This window comes from Protopterus annectens, chromosome 2.part1 (assembly GCF_019279795.1).
Source record: "Protopterus annectens isolate FY-2018-M chromosome 2.part1, PAN1.0, whole genome shotgun sequence".
Taxonomy (NCBI): domain Eukaryota; kingdom Metazoa; phylum Chordata; order Ceratodontiformes; family Protopteridae; genus Protopterus; species Protopterus annectens.
In genome coordinates this window covers 1,644,773,820-1,644,795,136 of record NC_056729.1, presented here as the reverse complement: position 1 = coordinate 1,644,795,136, position 21,317 = coordinate 1,644,773,820, and the positions used below count along the sequence as shown (strand labels likewise).

At 41.3% G+C, this 21,317-nt stretch overlaps 1 protein-coding gene across 1 annotated transcript in view; it reads left to right on the top strand.

The window, feature by feature from the left end:
• Nucleotides 1–21,317, top strand: part of LOC122795006 — a 650,722-nt gene that overhangs the window by 411,289 nt on the left and 218,116 nt on the right. The window contains exon 2 of the mRNA XM_044063592.1: nucleotides 15,406–16,031. Coding sequence (XP_043919527.1) covers nucleotides 15,406–16,031 — 626 coding nt within the window. The remainder of the gene's footprint in view (nucleotides 1–15,405; nucleotides 16,032–21,317) is intronic.

Sequence of the window (21,317 nt, the reverse complement as noted above, 5' to 3'; positions counted from 1 at the left end):
TTACGGCAGTACTCCTGTGCAAATATAGATGTTACTTAGTAGGTTATACAGCACAACAATGGTAACATACGGATATCACATGGAAAATAGAATGTGCTGCAGTGGGACTCGACCCGGGAATGCGTGCGCGTTAGGCGGATGCTCTGGCCACTACATTATTGCTTTGTTTGCATATGTCTACCATAATGACATACACATGTTCCCTTCCCCCGGCCCCCGAGCTCCACGTACACAGCATCCATCCATTCCCCGATTGCTGGCCCTGCTATACTACACCTCCACACATTTTCCTCTCTGCATGTCTTGGTACACCTCCAGTATACTGTCCCCACCCAAGCGTTTGTAGGCTCCTCATCCGTTTAGTCCATGTACGTACCAGCCTTCCCCTGATCCTCCTCTGATAGTGGTGGTGACATCGATGTGACCCACAACTGTTGGTTCATCCTGCCAGGGATGGACCTGTTGTTGTGTCAGGAGTAGACCTAGCTGGTCTACAGTGTTCCTCCCACTGGTAGCATCCTGCCAGGGTATTGTGTAGCAGCGGTTTGCTCACACACCTAGCCAGCCTCATCTCCCAGTTCCATGGTACCAATGCCCCAGGTGTGACATACTGTGCATGAAGCATGCTCACACGCCCCCATGGTGTGCACCTTATATCATTATTCCCTTCGGTATTATGCAGGACTACTGTTCTCACAGTATGATTGGACAGGCACTGTTCTATAGACTGCTCATAATACTGTGGTTGTGCCATGGACACGTGTTCTGGTTTTAATCTACACACTTATATACATTTCCTATACTGTTGGATGCCTGTGCTGGGTGATGTGTTTCTGATCACAGTAGATGAATGTGTATCCGCCATGGCTTAGTGGAACTCATGTCTACTATAGTGTGCAGGGTTGGGGATTTGCAACCTGGCAGTGCAGATTATTTTGTTACTGGCCACAACAACAGCTGTTGGCTACAGAGTGACTGAGGCACTGTAGAACATTGTAGGTGGGTATGCACTTGTTTTCACGTAGCACAGCATTACTGACCTCTGGTTGTGGTGTCTTGCCCTCGGTTAGCCTCTACATTGCTTCACCAGTGTTGTACTTGCATACCTGCAGCCAAACAGGCTTCCACCCACTTGCTCCCACATACACACACGCGATGTCGTGCATTTTGTTCACATCTATCAACCGGGACACTCAGACTGTATGCTTATCCATTGTCAATGGTGGCCTGGGGTGTAGTGCTCCACATTGACCCCAGCTACGTATCCCAATTAATACTGGAGTGATCACATTCATAGTGTGTAACAGACATAACATAGCTACATAATGAAAAACACAATTCCAGCACTGCACCAGCAATTCTTTATTTAAAAAGCGATCTGGTACCGCTACAATTTGCCTTCATGGATCACATAACATAGCTATGTCCCCCATTAAACATGCTTGGTTTACGTTAAACTGTCAGTATTATCCATGCTTAGGTCAGGTTTACATGTCAGGTATGACTGTTGACAAAGGTCGGTTTAAGGTGAGGTTGGATTCCTGTTTCACAGGTCAGGATAGGTTCATAGGTCATAGGTTCATAGGTTCATAGGTGGGACAGCTGTGATACTACATGTGGGTTGGGGTTCCAGATAATGGCAATATAGTGGGGGAAGAGGGTGTCACCTATGTGTACCCGTAGACATTAAGAGGAATGGAACATGGTCTGATAGGTACGTGGTGTGCATGGGGCACAAAGGGGGGTGTTAGTAGGGGGATTATCCAGGGATGTGCAGGATGGCTGCAGGGAAAGTCCACAGCTGGCCATGTTGTCTACAATAACAGCTGTGCATATGCACTGCATTTGGTGTTTGCGTTGGACACTCACACCCCTGGGTGGGGTTGGGGACTTCAATAATACCTTGCGAAGCCTATTACATCAGCTTACATACGTTCATAGGTATTGTGTAGTGGGTAATGCAACAACACATATGGTTATACTGTACTTTGCCATGTACACTGGACTGTGCTGCGGTGGAACCCATATCGGAAATGGCTGCCCACTGTACAGAATCCAGGGCCTTTCCAGAGTTTGCTTCATAATATTGGTGTGTTCCTCTTACAATTCGCACCTGTCTGGCAAATACCTGGGAACTGACACCATTAAATACAGACAAGTAATTGGGTTTATGACTCCACATCCTTCAGACTTGTCATGCTAATGCATAACCTATTATTCTATCAGCTTTCTAAGGTTGTAAGTGGAATATGTGCTTTCTGTCCCTATTTGTCCCCCCAACAGTTTAGGTTCTGTCCATTGGTTTAGCTCATAGAGGTTGAGAGGTATGGGCGTAAACTCTGCCCAGTTCGCAATATTACTGACATCCCCAGGGCAGTCCGAATACAACTGCGCCAGTCAACACCTGCATGCCTAGGCCCATAATTGCATACCCATAGTTCCCCCACCTGTCCCTCCTCTAAATCACTCATCCTTACTGTGGGTGCAGGTGGGGTCTCACCACACCACTACACACTGCCCACTCTCCACTTGTCAGGACCCATGTCGTACGTTGTCTCGATCCATGGGTCATCAGGGTTGCACAACCTACTTGTCCGTGTATGTCTACAACCTGGTTTGATGACTCATTACAGGGACTGATTCCGATGATCATTAATTTTTGGGGTGTCCCACAAGGGGCATTGATGTCTTTGTTTCAAGATTAGACCTGGCAGGTCTCTCCCACTGGTAGTATCCTGCCTGTGGTCTGGGAAGTGGTGGTGTGTTTACTTGCATCGTGTGTTTGCATGTTTCACCCACCTAGGTGGGAGGGGGGTTGATGCTACGTGTTACATGTTTGTTGATTGGACCCCCACCCCCATTGGCATGGCCTGTGAGCATATGTAATCCTTAACTGGTGTATCATATCTATAAATATCTATATATATATAGCTCTATATATATATATATATATATATATATATATATATATATATATATATATATATATATATATATATATATATATGCTGTATACTACTATTTAACAAACTGTTTACTAGTCCTGAGGAGCTTTTCTCCCCAAGTCTCTACTGTAAATGATCCAGAAGCTCAGCCAGACTTACCTGGTTAACAGATGTGATTTAAATACATAATTCAATTAATATCCTAGCTATATATATGTGTATGCTTACACACATTTAAACATATATATTTCTACATATCTATATGCATATATATGTATATATCTGTATTTGTATGCATATGTATATATATATATATATATATATATATATATATATATATATATATATATATATATATATATATATATATATATATATATATATATATATATATATATATATATATATATATATATATATATATATATATATATATATATATATATATATATATATATATAACGACATATGGATGTATGGGAGTCTGCATAGGTATATATCTATATGTATGTGTTTAATTATAGTCTGTCTCTGAATGTACACATTTGTACTACAGATAGGGGGAGGTTTCACTCCATGTAGGTATGGGTATATACACACACACACACACACCCTACAGTTGTACATCTACATCTGGTTATTCCGTTCTTTGCCATGTACACTAGACTGTGCTGCAGTGGGACTCATAGCAGGAGTTGTAGTCCATTGGGTGGTGGCCCTACCCAATGCACACTATTGCTTACATCCCTGGGGTGGTCCACATAGACCCACTCCAGCCAACACCTGCTCAGCTAGGCCCATAATTTCTTACCCATAGTTCCCAATCCGCACATCCTCTTCAGCACTCTTCCTTACTCCAGGTGCAGGTCGGGTCTGGCCACACCTGTACACTGTACCCACTCCCCACTTCTCGGGACCCATCACGTATGTTGTCCACCCCATGGATCATCAGGCTTCCCCTATCTTGTAAACTGGGAACATACGTGGCCTGCCATTCAACATCTGTGTAATGGCAGGAAACCCAAATATGTCTGACTTTTTGGGTGTCAAATAAGGGACATACATGTCTTCATTTCAAGATTGGACTTGGCGGGTCTCTCCCACTGGTAGTATCCTGCATGTAGTCCGGGAAGCAGTGGTGTGTTTACTTTTATTGTGTGTCTGTATGTTTCACTGGTTTAGCTGGGGGGGAGGATTGATGCTACGTGTTACATGTTTGTTGATTGGACACCTCACCCAAATATGCATGGCCTGTGAACATATGTAATTCGTAACTGCTGTATCATATCCTAGCTATACTATATACATGTGTATATTTACACATATGTGTATATGTATATATGTATATGTATATTATATATATATATATATATATATATATATATATATATATATATATATATATACACACACACACATTACTATGTACACATATATCTGTATATGTATGCATACATGTATATATTTATATTTTGCTGTATATATATATATATATATATATATATATATATATATATATATATATATGGGTGTATGGGTGTCTGGATATGTATATATCTATATGTGGGTATGTATATGTATTCTGTCTCTGTATGGATACATTTGTACTATGGCGAGGGAGAGGTATATTTCCATGTAGCTATGGGTAGATGTACACACACATACCTCTACATATATACATCTACATCTGGTTATTCCGTTCCTTGCCATGTAGATTAGACTTTGCTGCAGTGGGACTCATAGCAGGTGTGGCTGCTCGTTGGGTGACACCTCTGCCCAAGGAACACTTTTGCTTACATCCCTGGGGCTGTCCATATAGACCCACATCAACCAACACCTACACACCTAGACCCATAACTAGCTACCCATAGTTCCCCCACTCACACCTCCTCTACAGCACCCATCCTTACTCTGGATGCAGGTCAGGTCTGAACACACCACTACACGCTGCCCACTCTCCACTTCACGGGACCCATGTCGCACGTAATCTCGATCCATGGATCATCAGGCTTTCCCATCCTTGTATTCCGGGTATGTACACACCCCGGCCAGAATGGTCGTCACATCGGCTTCCTTCCATAATATGTCAATTTTTGGGGTGTCCAGCAAGGGACGCTCCTGTCTGTGTTCCAAGATTAGATTTCATGGGTGCACTGTGTACCCCCCTGTTAGTATCTTGCCTGTGGTCTGGGGAAAGTGGACGATTTACATTGTTTGTGGGTTTGTGTGTATGTTTCCTCTGTCCGGCTGGGGGGGAGTCATGCTACGTGTTGCATGTTTTTTGCTTGGGCCACTCACTTCCATTGGCATAGCCTGTGAACATATGTCATTTTTGTGTGCTGTTTCCTATCATAGCTGTATATCTGTGTATATCTACACACACACACACACACACATGTGTATATATATATATAGATATATATATATATATATACACACACTATATACACACATACAGATATATCTATATATATATATATATATATATATATATATATATATATATATATATATATATATATATATAATATATATATATATATATATATATATATATATATATATATATATATATATATATATATATATATATATATATATATATATATATATATATATATATATATATATATATATATATATATACACAGCAATAGCATGCAGACATATACACATATATATATATATATATATATATATATATATATATATATATATATATATATATCCATATAAATCCATGTGGTGTATGGGATGTATGGCCTTAATCTCACTTATCTATTGCTCTGATGGCTTAGTGGTTAACTACTGTGATTATAGTGTACAGGGCTCTGGGTTTGAGCCTTGCTGAGGCAGTTTATTTTGTTGCTGGGCGGAACTTGAGCAGTTGTATCCAGAGTGATTAAGGCACTTTAAAGCAGTTGTAAGCGGGTTTGTGTGGGTTTGCACGATGGTAAGCACTGCTAACTTCCGGTTACAGTTTCTTACACTCATTAGCTTCTACTTTGCTTACTCTGTGTGGGCAATGCTTACCCCCGCACAAACGCACTTGGGCACGCTTACCGCTGCTTATTTGTGCTTAGACCTGCGTACATGTGCCTTCGTCATTATGACACTAACTCTTCACATGTGCATTTCATGCTGTACTCCAGTTCACATTTAATTGTTATTCTGTAGGTTATATGGCAAAATGATGTAAAATTATGTTCATATACAGATTTCCCGTGGAAAATGATTTGTGCTGCAGTGGGACTCGAATCAGGAATACCTGTTCGTTAGGTGGATGCTCTAACCACTCCACTATTTCTGTGCTGCTTCATTTGCATATATATTCCTTGTTATCCTCTTCAGCCTTTTCAGCTGCTTTAACTGTAGCTAGGCGATGGACAAACCCACGCACCTGCGGTTAGCTGTACTCGGGGTTTTAAAAAAAATAAATAATAAGGTTTCTTCATTTTATTTGACTGTACTGTTGCTGTTGAACACATGGGGACTGTTGGTGGGGATATGCGGACACTTGTGAGCTGTCTCGCTCATTTATTTGCACATTCTTCTGTTCTACTTTGCAGGGGCATGTTTATTCTGAGAGCTTTGCTCTCGGTCATGTCCCCTGCACTCGTCCATGCTCCGTGTAGCATTAGGAGTTCAGGCAGCACGCCTTCATTAATATGCATGGCACGCTGCCATCCTCCTCTTCAACTGCCACTTCCGAAGATTAGTAAATCCGGGGAAATGTTTGTTTAACATCCTTGAGAGGATGACTTAGGCCATGGACAATGAGCTAACTGCCCACACAGAATACCTTGACTTTGCTAGGGCATTACATACCAAATTGCAGGAAAACATAATAAACAAACATCAACACCTTTATATATCAAATGGGAATATGTGGTTAACAAACTTTGTGAATGATTGTAAGCTGTGAATTTTTGTCAAGTCCACTTCTGGCATACGTGTACTCCAGCAGAAGCTTATACTCATAAAAACTAGTGTCTATAAAATAAGCTGAAACTAACTGGGTTTATCATGATGCTTAATGTCTTCACCTGATTGACAAAAAGTACAGAGTTTGATTCTGACCTAGAGTTATTTGCTAGACTTAAAATGGTCTTTCAGGGCAGTTAGCCTAGTATTCATATGAACCTATTAAAAGTACAACATTGTTACCTTTGGTAATCAACCCCTAATTCCAGCCTTTAGTAGTGCTGCGGTAGCGCTGTTGCCTCACAATAAGAACACACCACTACACGCTGCCCACTCTCCACTTCACGGGACCCATGTCGCACATCGTCTCGATCCATGGATCTCAGCTAGAGCGTCTTCTGTCTGGAGACATGCGTGAATGGGCGTACCTTCGGTGAAGGTTGTGTGTCAGGGCTGGCAACTCAGCACGTAAAAATCTACTGCCAACCATTAGCGGACCGGAGTTCCGCTGTGGCGACCCCTAACCAGGAAAAGCCGAAAGATACAACAAGTATAAAAAACACAACTTCAAACTGAGCAAGTTGTGAGAATCCTAGGAACATGGGTAGATAGTTCCCTTCCATTTGACCACCATGTGCAATGATGGTTAGGAAATTCTTCTACCTTCCACAGCTTATAACAAAAGGTATTTCCTCTAAGTCAAAGGAAGTGCTCATCTTCTTGTACTGAGTAGGCCTATGACTGAGTACAATGCTCCCAATGGGAGGTACCTTAAAAAGCATATCAAGCAGGTCTGTCAATATATAAGTGAATAGTTCTGCAGCAGTGCTAGGTTCAGAACATTCCTAACTAAAAAGACTGAGGGCTTAACAGTCCAGAGCTACCGGAAAAGACTAGAAGGTATATCTTATTATTTATTATTGTAGACTCCTTAGGGATGACTTGTGTCTTATGTATAGGGCCATAAGGGATCCAGTGTGTGTATAGGGCCATAAAGGATCCAGTGGGTATAGGGCCATAAGAGATCCAGTATGTATAGGGCGATAAAGGACCCAGTAGTTCAATAACTCTTATGCCTTCTTAAATCTAGCAGTCTTAACGAACATAAGGGCCACAGATGTAAACCTACTCCATCAAATCAAAATGACAAGGTGGTGGGACAAATGTATCCCTTTAACTTCTCTGGAACAAACTTCCACTTCAAATTAAGCAGTGTGACACACTGTCTTCATTTCAAAAGGTGCTGGAAGACTGGATGAGTATTCATTAATTCATCTTGGTATGACTAACCTGTCTCTAGCTGCAAAGTGAGGCAAAGCCTAAAGGTAGGTACAGAAAAGGATGAAATGACTTCCTGGCTCAGTTGCCTTGTAAGTCCTGTGATCCTCCGATAAAGTGAGGAGTAAAATGAAAACACACACAGACAGCAGACGGATCTCTCTTCATTTTTGCGGTTCTCATTTCCTTCTTTTTTGTAATGATCCTCAGACAGCAGACGGATCTCTCTTCATTTTTGCGGTTCTCATTTCCTTCTTTTTTGTAAAGTAAGGAGGAGCAGACATAGATTAAGGATTTTCACTGCTTTGTTTCTCTGTATCACTTTATTACTATGTAAATCTGCCGTGGAAGGCAACATAAAGTGGTCCTATGCCACCACAGAATCGTGGCATGAAATCAAGCATTTGTATTGGCCTAGAGTTTGTTTGGAATGGAGCTTATGCTCTCCAACCGTTGAAGATTTTGATCACCAAGACCATTCCAACAGTAATCAAACTTTCAGGAAACAAAAGTTGACATTTAAAATGACAGAAAAAAATGACTTGTGAAAGTTGAACAAGAAGGAACTCATAGTTGTGTCTCATCTGTAGACTTCTGATAATCCCCGCCCCCTCCCAAAAAAAAAAATTTGTATTTCATCTGTCCTGAATTTCATTTTTCTCCTCAGAAGGGCCAGGTTGTCCCTGTCTTCTTCTTGCTAGCTCTTAGATTAAATCACACTGCTTTTACTCTCAGCTTTGTTATGCTGGCATATTTTATATCAGTCTCTGCATTTTTCAAAATATTCTACTTAACTTGGTGCTGACAACAATATTTTTCTTTGCTTCATTGCAGTTATTAAAGTAATGACTAAATTCATCATTTTACAGTTTTTTCTGTATGTCTGTACTCACTCCACAGATTATATTTCTTGATCGTAAAGTACTTTTTAATATGCACCTCCTGATTATAAGAAAAATATTTCTTGGAATGGCCTGCGTAAAATAGCATATCACTATTTTTCAACAGTTTATACATCATTCAATGTGCAACAACTCAAATCCCTGTTTTCCATCATCAATGCAATGACCTTCCTTATCAAATATGGGAACTAGTGAATCCAATAAAGTATACATCTTTTGTAAACATTTACACACATCTGTCTTCTAATTGCTTCTGTTTTAAATAAGGTGGTTAGGAATTTGATAGCCATAACATACAATGGTTTGACTTGAAAATGACCAAAGAACTGGGTTATTTACTTCACAAGTTTCTTTCTGACTACTTTAGAATGAAACTATATATCAAGCTTCAGGCTTACATGCTGGTACTCAATGAAAGGTTATTGTATCACAGCTAATGAATCCTTACAGCTTAATGAGGTAACTGCTTGTGCTTTGTTGCACGGTTCATACAGGGAAGATTTGTTGTACTTTAATGTTATCCAAGATCACCCCATTCTGAAGAAAGAGTGAGACACCTTTTCACTCTTTGTTGTCGAGTGCTCATTCTCCAGGGAGCTGTGACCTCACAGTGACAAATAGCAATGTGAAGGTGGTGTGTGGACATGCATACTTTCTTATATTCATTTTTGGTGTATTTGTTTGTAACATCTTTGAGCTCAAGTGTATGTTACTAGTGCATGTGTGGTGGTGGTGGTGAGGTGGTAAGAGAGGTAGTTTTTGAACCAGGGTAGTATGTTATCGCTAATGCCTATTTCGGTGGGATGTTCTAGGAGGACTGAGTGATTCACAAGATCAAGGGCTCTGGTAAGGTCAGTAAAAATGGTTCCACTAGTTAAGCCTTTGTCCATTCCAAGAAGAATGTTGTTGAGTGTCCAGATAACTGTGGATGTACTATAACCAGACCAAAAGCTATGCTGCTTTTGAAAGTAATTTTTCAAGAAACTTTCCAAGGGTAGGGAGAATAGAAAATGGCCTAAGGTCTGATAGATTTGAGGGACTGCGTTTCTTAGGCAGAGGTTTTCTAATGCCATTTTGTCAGATACTAGGCTTAATATTAAGTGTAATACACATGTTGCAGATGTGTTTCAGTAGAATTATGAAGTTCTCTCTGCCGTGTGAAGAAATCTGTGAATGTGATACTTCTAAAATAGAAAGAAGGGATTTATAAAATGGTGGTAAAGGATTTGGAATTGACTAGAGTAAGGGATGGTATGATTGCTGAAATGTGAAAGGAAGTCAGAGGCAGAAATTTGAAAGGATGTGGTATTCATGGAGGGAAGGTTATTCCATCCTGTAATATGGTTGACCTGTTTCCAGAGATTTTTTTGGTGATTTTATTAATGACGTTTGGCATGATTTCATCAGGTGACTTTTATGATTGCACATTGCTTGCTTAGCAAGGTTGCACAGCTGGGAGCAGTGCCGTCTGTTTATGGTACTGGGAAAGGCTTTCCAAGGATGTCATGCCTTGTATCTGAGTAGCAGAAGAGATTTAAACTTGTAGTTTAACCAGTTATTAGTTTTTGATTTGTATAGTTTTTGGACTACTGGGAAGCAGGAGTTTTGCAGGTCAGTCAGTATAGAGGTGAGAAGTTCTGCAGCAGTGCTAGGTTTAGAACTCAGAATTTGTTGACCAGTCCATTGAGGATGGTGTGGATTTAAGTTTGTTAGTGACAGGCTGTGATGTATTATTGAAATATATGCACTTTGGCATTTGCTAAAATTGCTTTACATTTTACTATGTTCATATGTTCTTAGGTTCATAGGACAATACTAGGCTACTGGCTCGGAGGCTGTTATAAGCCCAGCCAAGAATTTCACAGATGTTCCCACAAAGTCAGCACCTGTTTTCCCTGTCTAGCAGGGACACAGGTGGGATCCCAGGGGTATATTTTCAATTTCCCATCCAGTTGTCCAGGTTCCTCTTAAAGAGGGCTAGTGAGGTACTCTGCTTGACATGGAAATTAAGTCTATTCCACAGATGGGGGAGTCATTGGGACACAAATCTAGCCCATCAACAAGTTCTGTTAATGTCATAGACCAGGTTAAGACCTTGAGTGTGGGTTGCATGAGTGGAGTCTGACTTACAGATATGCAGCAACTCCATCAAGGCTGAGTCTGAGACAGCCTTGTATGCCAGACACAGGTCACATCTGAACAGTCTGTATGAGAGTTGGTAGAGGGGTAGGGCTTTTAGCCTATCTGTATAGGATAGGTGTTTGATATCCTGGATTTTCCTTTTCAAGAACCTCTGTAGTCTCTCCACCTGCTGCATGTGCCTGGCAAGGTACATGCCGATGGGGGCATTGTACTCAATAATGGGTCTGATATGGGAGGAGCAAAGGGATGTTATGACCTCCTTGTTCCTGGATGAAATACCCTTACTTATGAGGTGGGCCATGTAGAAAGTCTTTAGTACAACGGAGGCAACATAGTGGTCAAAAGTCAGGCTGCTATTAACCTGGGTGCTCAAGTCCCTCACAACTGATTGCATGCTTAGTACATTGTTATTAATGTGATAATTAGAGGGGACACCATTTTCCCCAAAGGGGATAATGATGCATTTTTTGGCAGTCAGTTTTAGGCCATGCATCTGGCATGAATCATTAGTTTGGTTAAAGCCCTCTTGGAGGATGTTCACATCACTAAGGGAATTTATGACAGTGCCCAGCTTGCAGTCAGAGACCACTGGTTTTGGCATGCACCTCAAAAAAGTATATCCAAACAGTAGAGGCTCCAAGATGGATATTCAGGGTACACCGCTTGTTACGGGTCTACTACTAGAGGTGACTTCCCTTATTTTAGCTGAGTGGGTTCTATCAGTGAGCCATTTAGCTACCCATCTGGTAACATATGGGTTGATGTCTAGCTGGCAGAGTTTATCTATTATGCCTGAGTGGGGAATAGTGTTGAAGGCTTTTGTTAGGTCAAGGTAGGCAGTGTGCACTGTCTTGCCCTCATTCATGGCTTTGGCAACTTTTTCAAATAACGTGACCAAGTTTAACAGGCATGATCTCCCTTTGACAAAACCAAACTGTGTGGGGTTGTGTGTTTGGAGGCTGCCACTGTCCTTGTTTATAAGGTCCATGATAATGCATTCCATGGCCTTGCAGATCAGCCTAGTTAGGCTGATGTGCCTATAATTGCCTGGGTGAGTGGACACTCCACCTTTGTGTAGAGGGATGACAGTGGCTGTCTTCCATTCTGCTGGGATGGAGCCAGTGCACAGGCTTTGGTTGAATAGGGTGCATAGTGGTGCTGATAGCTCTTGCCTGAGTTCATGTAGGACACAGCCAGGGATATTGTCGAGTCCCATGGAGGCTGTAGTTTTTGCCTTTGAGAGGCCATTGATAACCTGCTCCCTGGTGATGATGGGAGGGAGGCAGGTGCTGCACATGTCCTGGTTTACTGATGGGGGGACGGAGGGTGAAGTTTTCACTGAACTTGCCTGCTAGCAGGTTGGCTATATCTACAGCATTTGTGTATGTGGTATTCTTGACCACCAATTCAGAGCAGATTTGGGAGTCACCTTTGAGACTGCAGATGCATTCGAAGAAGGCCTTGTGATTGTCCTTAGTGGATGTGGCTAATTTGGACTCGAAGTTAGCCTTAGAGGATTTCACCATTGACCTTATTTGCTTGTTCAGACAAAGGAGAGATTGCTTCTAACTTGGCACCTGCTCCTTCTTGGTACTGGACAACAATTTTTTCCTTTTATTGTAGAGTCTGTTTATTGCTGCTGTCCACCAGACAGTTTTACTCTTCCTTGAGGAAGATGATTTGGTCCTGTCAGATATTGTTGAGTCTATGCAGCTATATAGGTGCTCATATAGTTTTTTGTTGTAGGCTTGGACATTAGTGCTTGATTCAACTGAAGGGATGGTGGCTGTGAAGCTGCTTATATCTGCTCTCAGGAGGTTGTAGTCAGCTTTGGAAACGTGTTTTGTTTGACCCTGGCAAAGGGGGGGGGGGTCAGGGAAGATGGAAAGTATTTGCTTTATGGTTGGATCTTACCAAGGAGGATGACACTGTAGGGGTACTACAGTGGCTACTCATGCTGGTTAATACCAGGTCCAGGATATTTTCACCTCTTGTGGGGTTACCGATCAGCTGATCCAATGTATTGGCATTGACAAAGTTGTGGAATCTCTGGGCATTCATGCCTGAGCTAGAATAGGTCTTCCACTCTATGGTTGGGTAGTTAAAGTTGCCCAGGATCAGGGTAGAGGGTTGAATCTTGATGGATTCAAGTAAGTCCAAATATGTGGAGTGGGCCTATTGAGTCATGGTTGGGGGTCTGTAGCTAACTATGATTTGAAAGGTGTTTTGTCATTAGTTAACTGCACCTGGAGTGTCTCCTGTCATCATACTGTTTGACCAGCCTGGAGGTGTGTATGTCTTTGATAAATATTGAAACTCCACCTCCTTTGGATTTGTAGCCCTCTGTTTGGAGTCTGAAAGTATGGTAGGACAAGTAGCCTGGTAAGGCTGGGGTGCTCTCAGCAGCTTTGAACCAGGTTTCAGTGACTGCACAAATGTCAGCATCTTCCAGGGTGAGGAATGCTTGCAATGAGTGCAGTTTCATGTTAAGACTTCTATTGTTTAACAGCATGACCTAATTGACCTTTAAATTTTGTTTAGAAGAATTTTTTCACATTGGTGTACTTCAGTACAGCCTTAAATGGGTCCACATGGGTCAAAAAATAAGCACTTAAGAATCGTACTATTTGTCTGTAGTTTGCGTATCCTAAAAATATAAATGTATTGCATGCTCAGTGAAAAGTGGTCTTTGGACCTCTGGTAACATTTTTCTATAGCATTTAATTGTGTAGTAATATTTAAATGCCAGATTACATTTGCTTTGCAAGAATTTGAACACCTTTCTGTTTCATCTTTATTTTTTGAGCTGCACAGCATTTCTGAATGTCCTTGCATGTGTACAGTGTAATGGCCACAACAATGGAAATTTTTTAAACTGGAATAGAAATTAACGTTATCCAGTAGTTCAAAAAACTTTTAAATAATTTTTGCATGTAATTGTAATGTGGTACTAGCAGTGTGCAAACAACCTTGTATTTACATGGTTGTTAGATATTTTGGTTTCTATGATAACAACAGCTGTGTACTCTGAATAGCAATGTTGTTGTTGTGTCTTTCGGCTTTTCGTGGTTAGGGGTCGCCACAGCAGAACTCCGGTCTGCTAATGATTGGCAGTAGATTTTTACATGCCGAGTTGCCGGCCCTGATGCACAACCTTCAATGAAGGTACGCCCATTCACACATGTCTCCACACAGAATATGCTCTAGCTGAGAATCGAACAGGACAATGTCTTACTGTGAGGCGACAATGCTACCGCAGCACCACCACTGCAGTTAAATATACCCTGAATAGCAATAAACCTATTATTCATTGAACAGCTTCATTTTATACACATTTTAAATCACTATAAAGTTATAATTGTTACACGTGACTTTGTAGTTACTCTGCCTTCTCCTCTAATATCAGAGAATTGCATTTGTAAATGGGTCTTGAGAGAAGACTTAATCTACTTTCAAGAATATTATTCATATTTTAAATGATTTTCCAGAAGTCCTTCAGCACTCTGGTATGAATAATAGTAATCTATAGTTAAACAACCATTTACTCTCTGTATGTGCTGTTTATCTCATGCTAAAGGTTTCTTTATTTAAGTTGTAGAACTCTTTACTGTCAATATTCTGAAATTCTAACAGTCCTAAAAAATAGTAACCCTTCTGCAGTTTTAGTTGATGAGGCATGTTTTGTTTTAAATAATCTTTCAGTAGTTTTGTTCTTCTGAACTTCAAAATGTTACAGACAATACAGAAGGACTGTCAAACTTTATTTTAACCTTGAAATCCATCTATGCACATCCCCTTTCCCAATTTTAATCTTGAAAATCAGTATGAATATTCTGCATTGTATCTTTTGTATACAAAGTATACAAAACTAGCAAGAACAGATGAAATAGCTGGCGTGAGTTAGTCTTTGTAATATATATCAATTCATATGGTGCTACGGTTGCGTTGTCACCTCACAGTAAGACATTGTCCTGTTTGAGTCTCAGCTAGAGCATCTTCTGTGTGGAGACATGCGTGAATGGGCGTACCTTCGTTGAAGGTTGTGTGTCAGGGCTGGCAACTCGGCACGTAAAAATCTACTGCCAATCATTAGCAGACTGTTGCGACCCCTAACCGGGAAAAGCCAAAAGACACAGCAACAACATATTAATTCATTTCAAATGCTAAAACATAAAGTAGAAAAGTTTATAATGACTGTTTTATTTTCTTGGCAGCCACTGCAGTGAGCATATGTGGGGATCAAAGCCAGTGCTTCCAGGAAAGAAATCCATCTTCTACCTCAATAATGATGACGAGCTTTCAGAGGAAGCAATGACTGCTGCGGTGAAAGAAACTGTAAAAAATAAGCAGCTGCAAAATGAAAGAGACAGTGACAGGAGCGAAATGGAAAAGAAAAGGAGGACTTTCAGTGAGTCTGAGAAAGGCCAAACTGTTACAGAAGAAAATGGACTAAAAAACATTGTAGTGGACATACATGCAAAGAACAACACTCTACCTCAGGACTGCGTAAATCAAACTGAATCATCTAATTATTGTAAAGAAAATGAAGGCAGCAAAACATATGAGGGGAATGTAGATGTCCAATTAAATGTAGAAAAAACTATGAACCCAAAGAGTGAGGCAAAGGGGGCAAAAGCAGAGGAACCTGAGGGTGGCAATTCTGCCAAGTATTCTGAGATTAAGGTAGATTCTGACAAAAATGACAAAGAAGTCAAAGCCAGTTTTAAAACAGCTCACAAAACTGCACCAAAAAAGAAAGAAATGAAGGGGGCAAGGCAAGGTGGAAGACAGCAGCAGGCACAGAAATTAACAGCCCGGTCACCGGCAGCATGCTTATCAGGTGCGATAAATGACATTTAGAAGAGATTATGCAATCACAATTGAATCCGTCTTTAAATATATTATTCACACAGTTCTGATGGCTATAGTTAAGGTTATTGTAAACTGGAAGGCATGGAACTTGCTTGACAGCAACAAATGAAAAATATAATCTTGCAATCGTATTTCAGTATTTTAGAAAAACTGTAGTCATAGAATATTATTATTTGTACAACCATTAATTATATTTTCAGAAACACAATTTCATTGTCTTAGCAATTGTTACCAAAAAGAGATCAGCAGAATGCCTTTAGTACTGCTCTGTATTGCTAAAACACTAATCTTTTTTTTATTTTTCAAGTTACTTTCATTAATTTGCATACAAATATATATGATTATGGCATTGTATATGCCACTTACAAAGCATTCTACAAATAAATTAAACGTTTCACTGTGACTTCTTGCTGTTTATATTACAAACACATGAATCAGATGGTTACCATAATCTACACTCTGAATTTATTTTGCACCAGTTAACAAGATTAATTGGGGATTTTGTCAATTTATCAATCCTGACTCTTTTTTTAATGATTATATACATCTTTAAGGCCAGGTCATTTGCATAGAAAGCAGCTGTCAGTTACTTTATTTGTAGCTATAACCACTTTATGAAAACGTTTGTGTCATAGCTTGGGTGCAGATTAAATTGTATCTACCACTCAAGTATGGAATCTGACCACTTGTATTCTATATCCTGTGCATGAAAATGCTTTCATTGTGATTCTTTCTAGAATGTTATGGCTATGTCATGAATCTTCTCTTCTGTGTTGTGGTTACCCTTCCTTTTTTGGGAACAGCTGTGATCATCTATCTGTCACTGAGCATAATTCTGGCCATCCATGTATATCAGAATACAGCTGCAGTCATCCCTGTATCATTGTCCATAGATGTTCATCGTGTTACCCTGCTGCAGTCATCACACTTGGGTTATCCTGTCGTCAGGCGGTCCCGCAGTTGGCCGGATTTCCAAAGTCTTGGTCCGACGTCGGTTGCTGTCGCCGCATCCCTGACGTCAGAGTGCCAGGGGTACAAATATTGCAACTGATGCCATTTTCTTCAGTCTTTCTTGCCGCGCTGTGCCCAAAGCAGAAGCAGTTCGCAAGTGCCGGTCGGCAGACTCCTGAGATTTTCGAATTCGAATTTCAGACTAAAGTCTTCTATAAAGCTAAGTACCCCGTTGGGGAAACTTTTCTTGCCTCAGACCGATGTCAGAAAAAGTTAACAATTGTAATTCTTGTGGGAAGCAAATACCTCATAAGGATTTTCATTCTTACTGCATACCTTGCCTAGGCCCTGATCACGATGTCACTTCTTGTCATTTTTGTGCTAGATTTAATAAACGTACTATTAAAAGACGATTTGATTTTGCATGACACTTTTTTGGTAGAAAATTTAACTATAACATGCCATCGGAGCTACCTACTACCGGCGTGCATAAAAAGTGCAGGGACAAGGACCGACAGCCCAGGCCTAATCCTGATTCCGAGGCCTCGGTTGATCCGGTCTCCGGTTCTCCTGTTATCAGTAAGGCTCTGACGCAGCCTCTGACTACCGCAGTTCTGGAACCTGAGACCGCTACAGATATTTTGTCGGAATGTACTAGGCTGACGCAGCCTTTTACTTCAGGCCCTTCCGACGATTTAACTTGCAAGGACGTCGGCACTTCTGAAACGCCATCGGTTTCTGAAGGCGTTTTCAGACTGACGACTCTTACAGTCAAAACGTTTTCCAAGTCGAAGGCTCCTTCTAAATCGAATAAAGCTTCACTTCAGTCTCCTGTTCAAGGCCCTATGCCTAAGAAACAGATGCTCAAAATGGCTGAAGATTTGATTTCTCTTATCAGGGGTTCACAGCCTCCTCCTGACAAAAGGCCTAGACAAGAGGAGGATTCTGCTTCCTCTGAACAACAGTCTATTTCTTCGGATTCCTCTGAGGGCCAAGACTATTCCTTCTCTCCTTATGAAGATTCTGATGCTGAGGAATCTATTCCCTCAGCTTCCCCTCCAGAAGATTACTCTTCTGGGGAAACTTTACACACTATGAGGGAACATTTTCACTGGGAAGGTCAGGATTACTCTGATTCCAAGAAAAGGCTGAGAGAGTTTCTTTTACTCCCCCAACACAGACCTCTAGCCATCCCTCCTGTTTTGGACATTGTGGATGATGTCTACTTAGAATCCAGTTTCAACCCTGACTCTCTACCTCCTACCCCGGCCAAGCCTGACAGATACTACAGAGTACCTGATTCCCACAAATTCCTTTACAAAAGCCCAGTAGCTGACCCAGAGACTATCTCCCAGGGTCCCAAGGGGGCTAAGGCTTCCATGGCTAAAAATCCAGTACCTTCTGAAAGGTATTCAAGAACACTAGACAGATGGGGGAAAAAGGTTTACACCTCAGCCACTTTAGGTATGAGAACATTAAACTGTCAATTTCATATGCTTAAGTATCAGCAATTTCTGATATCTCAGTTAAAACAAAAGATAACCACCTTACCTCAACAATCTGAAATGAAAGAAGTACAGGATTTGTTGCACGCCACTGAGCAGGTGGGCAAACATACCTTACAATGTGGGTTTGATTCTTTAGAGGCCTCCTGCAGAGCAGCTGTCACTGGATCAGTTATACGTAGGCATGCCTGGTTAAAAGAACAAAGTCTGCCTGATCATGTTAAAGCAAAACTAGACATAATTTTACGAGGATACAGATTCCACTTTCACACCTTGCCAATAAAAAGAGGAATGCCAAACCTGCCACAAAATCAAAGGGCAGAGGCTCAAAAACAAATTACAGCTCTCATGGCCATGAGAGCCATTCAAAGGGTACCAACTCAAGAGCAAGGCCAAGGATTTTACTCAAGACTCTTCCTAGTACCCAGGAAAGAAAATGCTTGAAGACCAATTCTGGACCTTTCAATTCTAAACACTTACTTACAAGTTCCCAAATTCAAGATGCTGACACTACAGCAGCTACTTCCCATGTTGGGCAAGGAAGCATGGCTGGTAACGTTGGACCTCAAGGAGGCATACCTGCATGTCCCTATCAGACAAAGTTGCAGAAGATACCTCCGTTTCATTGCAGGTTCAACCCATTATCAATTCTCTGCACTGCCCTTTGGCTTATCTACTTTGCCCAGAATATTCACAAAATGCCTGGCACCAGTAATTGCATACTGCAGACAAAGAGGAATTCAAATATATCCATATCTGGACGACTGCCTCATCCAAGCAGAAAGAAAAGACATTCTCTTACAACATCTGGCTTTTGTGAAGCATCTACTAAATTGTCTGGGGTACATAGTAAACGAAAAGAAGTCAAAACTAGTACCCTCACAAAAAATGACATTCCTGGGTGCCAGCTTGGACACAATGGCCCAGAAGGCTTATCTTACACCAGACAAGCAATTACAACTGACTCAATATTTCAAGACAATGGCAACAAAGACCCAATTTACTGCAAGAAAAATTCTGCAGGCTTTGGGCTTCATGGCATCTTGCATTCTGATAATACCATTTGCAAAACTGCATATGAGGAAATTACAGTGGTTCCTAAAAAGCATATGGTCTCAACACAGCCACAGCTTGGACACAGTGATATCTCTCATTCCCTGCCTTTAACAAGAATTTCTATGGTGGGCACAGGCATGTCACCTCAACAAGGGTCAGCCTTTCGTCTTGCCCCCACCCAGACAAACTATCACAACAGATGCTTCAGACTATGCCTTGGGGGCACACATGGCAGGACAATGCATTCAAGGCCTATGGACTGCAGAACAAAGAAAACTGCACATAAACCAAAAAGAGATGCTAGCTGTACAGAAAGCTCTGACAGCCTTCAAGGATCTACTACAGCCAGGACAACTTGCAATAAAGACGGACAACACCACAGTAATGTAGTACATAAACAAACAAGGGGGCACACATTCCTACCCTCTTTGCAGGCAAGCAATAATCTTATGGAACACAGCTCTGGCCTACCAAGTCCAGTTACAGGCTCAATTCCTGCCAGGACAGAAAAACACATTGGCAGACGACCTAAGCAGAAACATCAAAGATCCCCACGAGTGGAAGCTAGACCCACAAATATTTACAATGATAACTCAAAGATGGGGTCTACCAAATATAGACCTGTTTGCCAGTCCTCAAAACTACCAGCTGACAAAATTTTGTACAAGGACATTCCACCATCAAGCTTGGAAAGTGGACGCTCTCTCCTTCAGTTGGAAAAACCTGATGGCATATGCCTTTCCTCCATTACCTCTTCTCACAAACGTTCTTTTGAAGGTCAAAAAGGAGAAACCTCGACTGATTCTCATAGCCCCAGACTGGCCACGCCAGCACTGATACCCGCTATTGAAGAATATGTCTCACAGCCCACCATGGATATTGCCTCAAATTCCTCATTTACTCACGCAGCAAGACAAGCAGATTCTACACAGCCAGATCAAAACCTTAAACCTGGCTGCATGGCAAATCAATTAAGCATCCCACCAGCCCCTCTTTCACAAGCAGTACTGGATGTTATTCTAGAGGCCAGTAGGCCAAGCTTCAGGAAGGCTTACTCGGACAAATGGAAAAGGTTTTGTGCTTGGAACCAAGCTAAAGGCCAAGACACAACTCAGCCTCATATGCCTCACATTCTGCAGTATTTAGCTGAGATGTTCCATAAAGGACTTTCCTTCTCCTCTATTAAAATCCATGCTTCAGCTATTTCAGCTCACTACGACACTAATCCACCTTTATTTTCAAATCCTCTTCTAAGGCAGTTCCTCAGAGGGGCAAAAAACATTAGACCACCTAGAAGAGCCCCTACACCAACATGGGACCTCAACTTTGTTCTGGAAAAACTAATGCTACCTCCCTTTGAACCAGCTTTTTCTGCAGACCTTCAGTTCCTATCCTGGAAGACTGCCCTGCTCCTGGCAATAACTTCTGCTAGGAGAGTTTCAGAATTACAGACACTTATGGCAGTGGAACCTTTCCTCATTTTCCATCAAGACAGAGTTTCTCTACAAACTAATCCTTCATGCCTAAGGTGGTTTCCAGTGTAGCTTTAAATCAAACCATCCACCTACCCACTTTCTTCCCCAACCCACAGAACAATGGAGAGAGACTCCTGCATTCCTTGGACATTCACAGGCAACTTCGTTACTACTTGGATAAAACTAAGGCTTTCAGAAAAACTGACCAGCTCTTTGTTTCCTATGCTACAGCCTCTCAAGGGAGGGCCATATCCAAGCAAACCATTT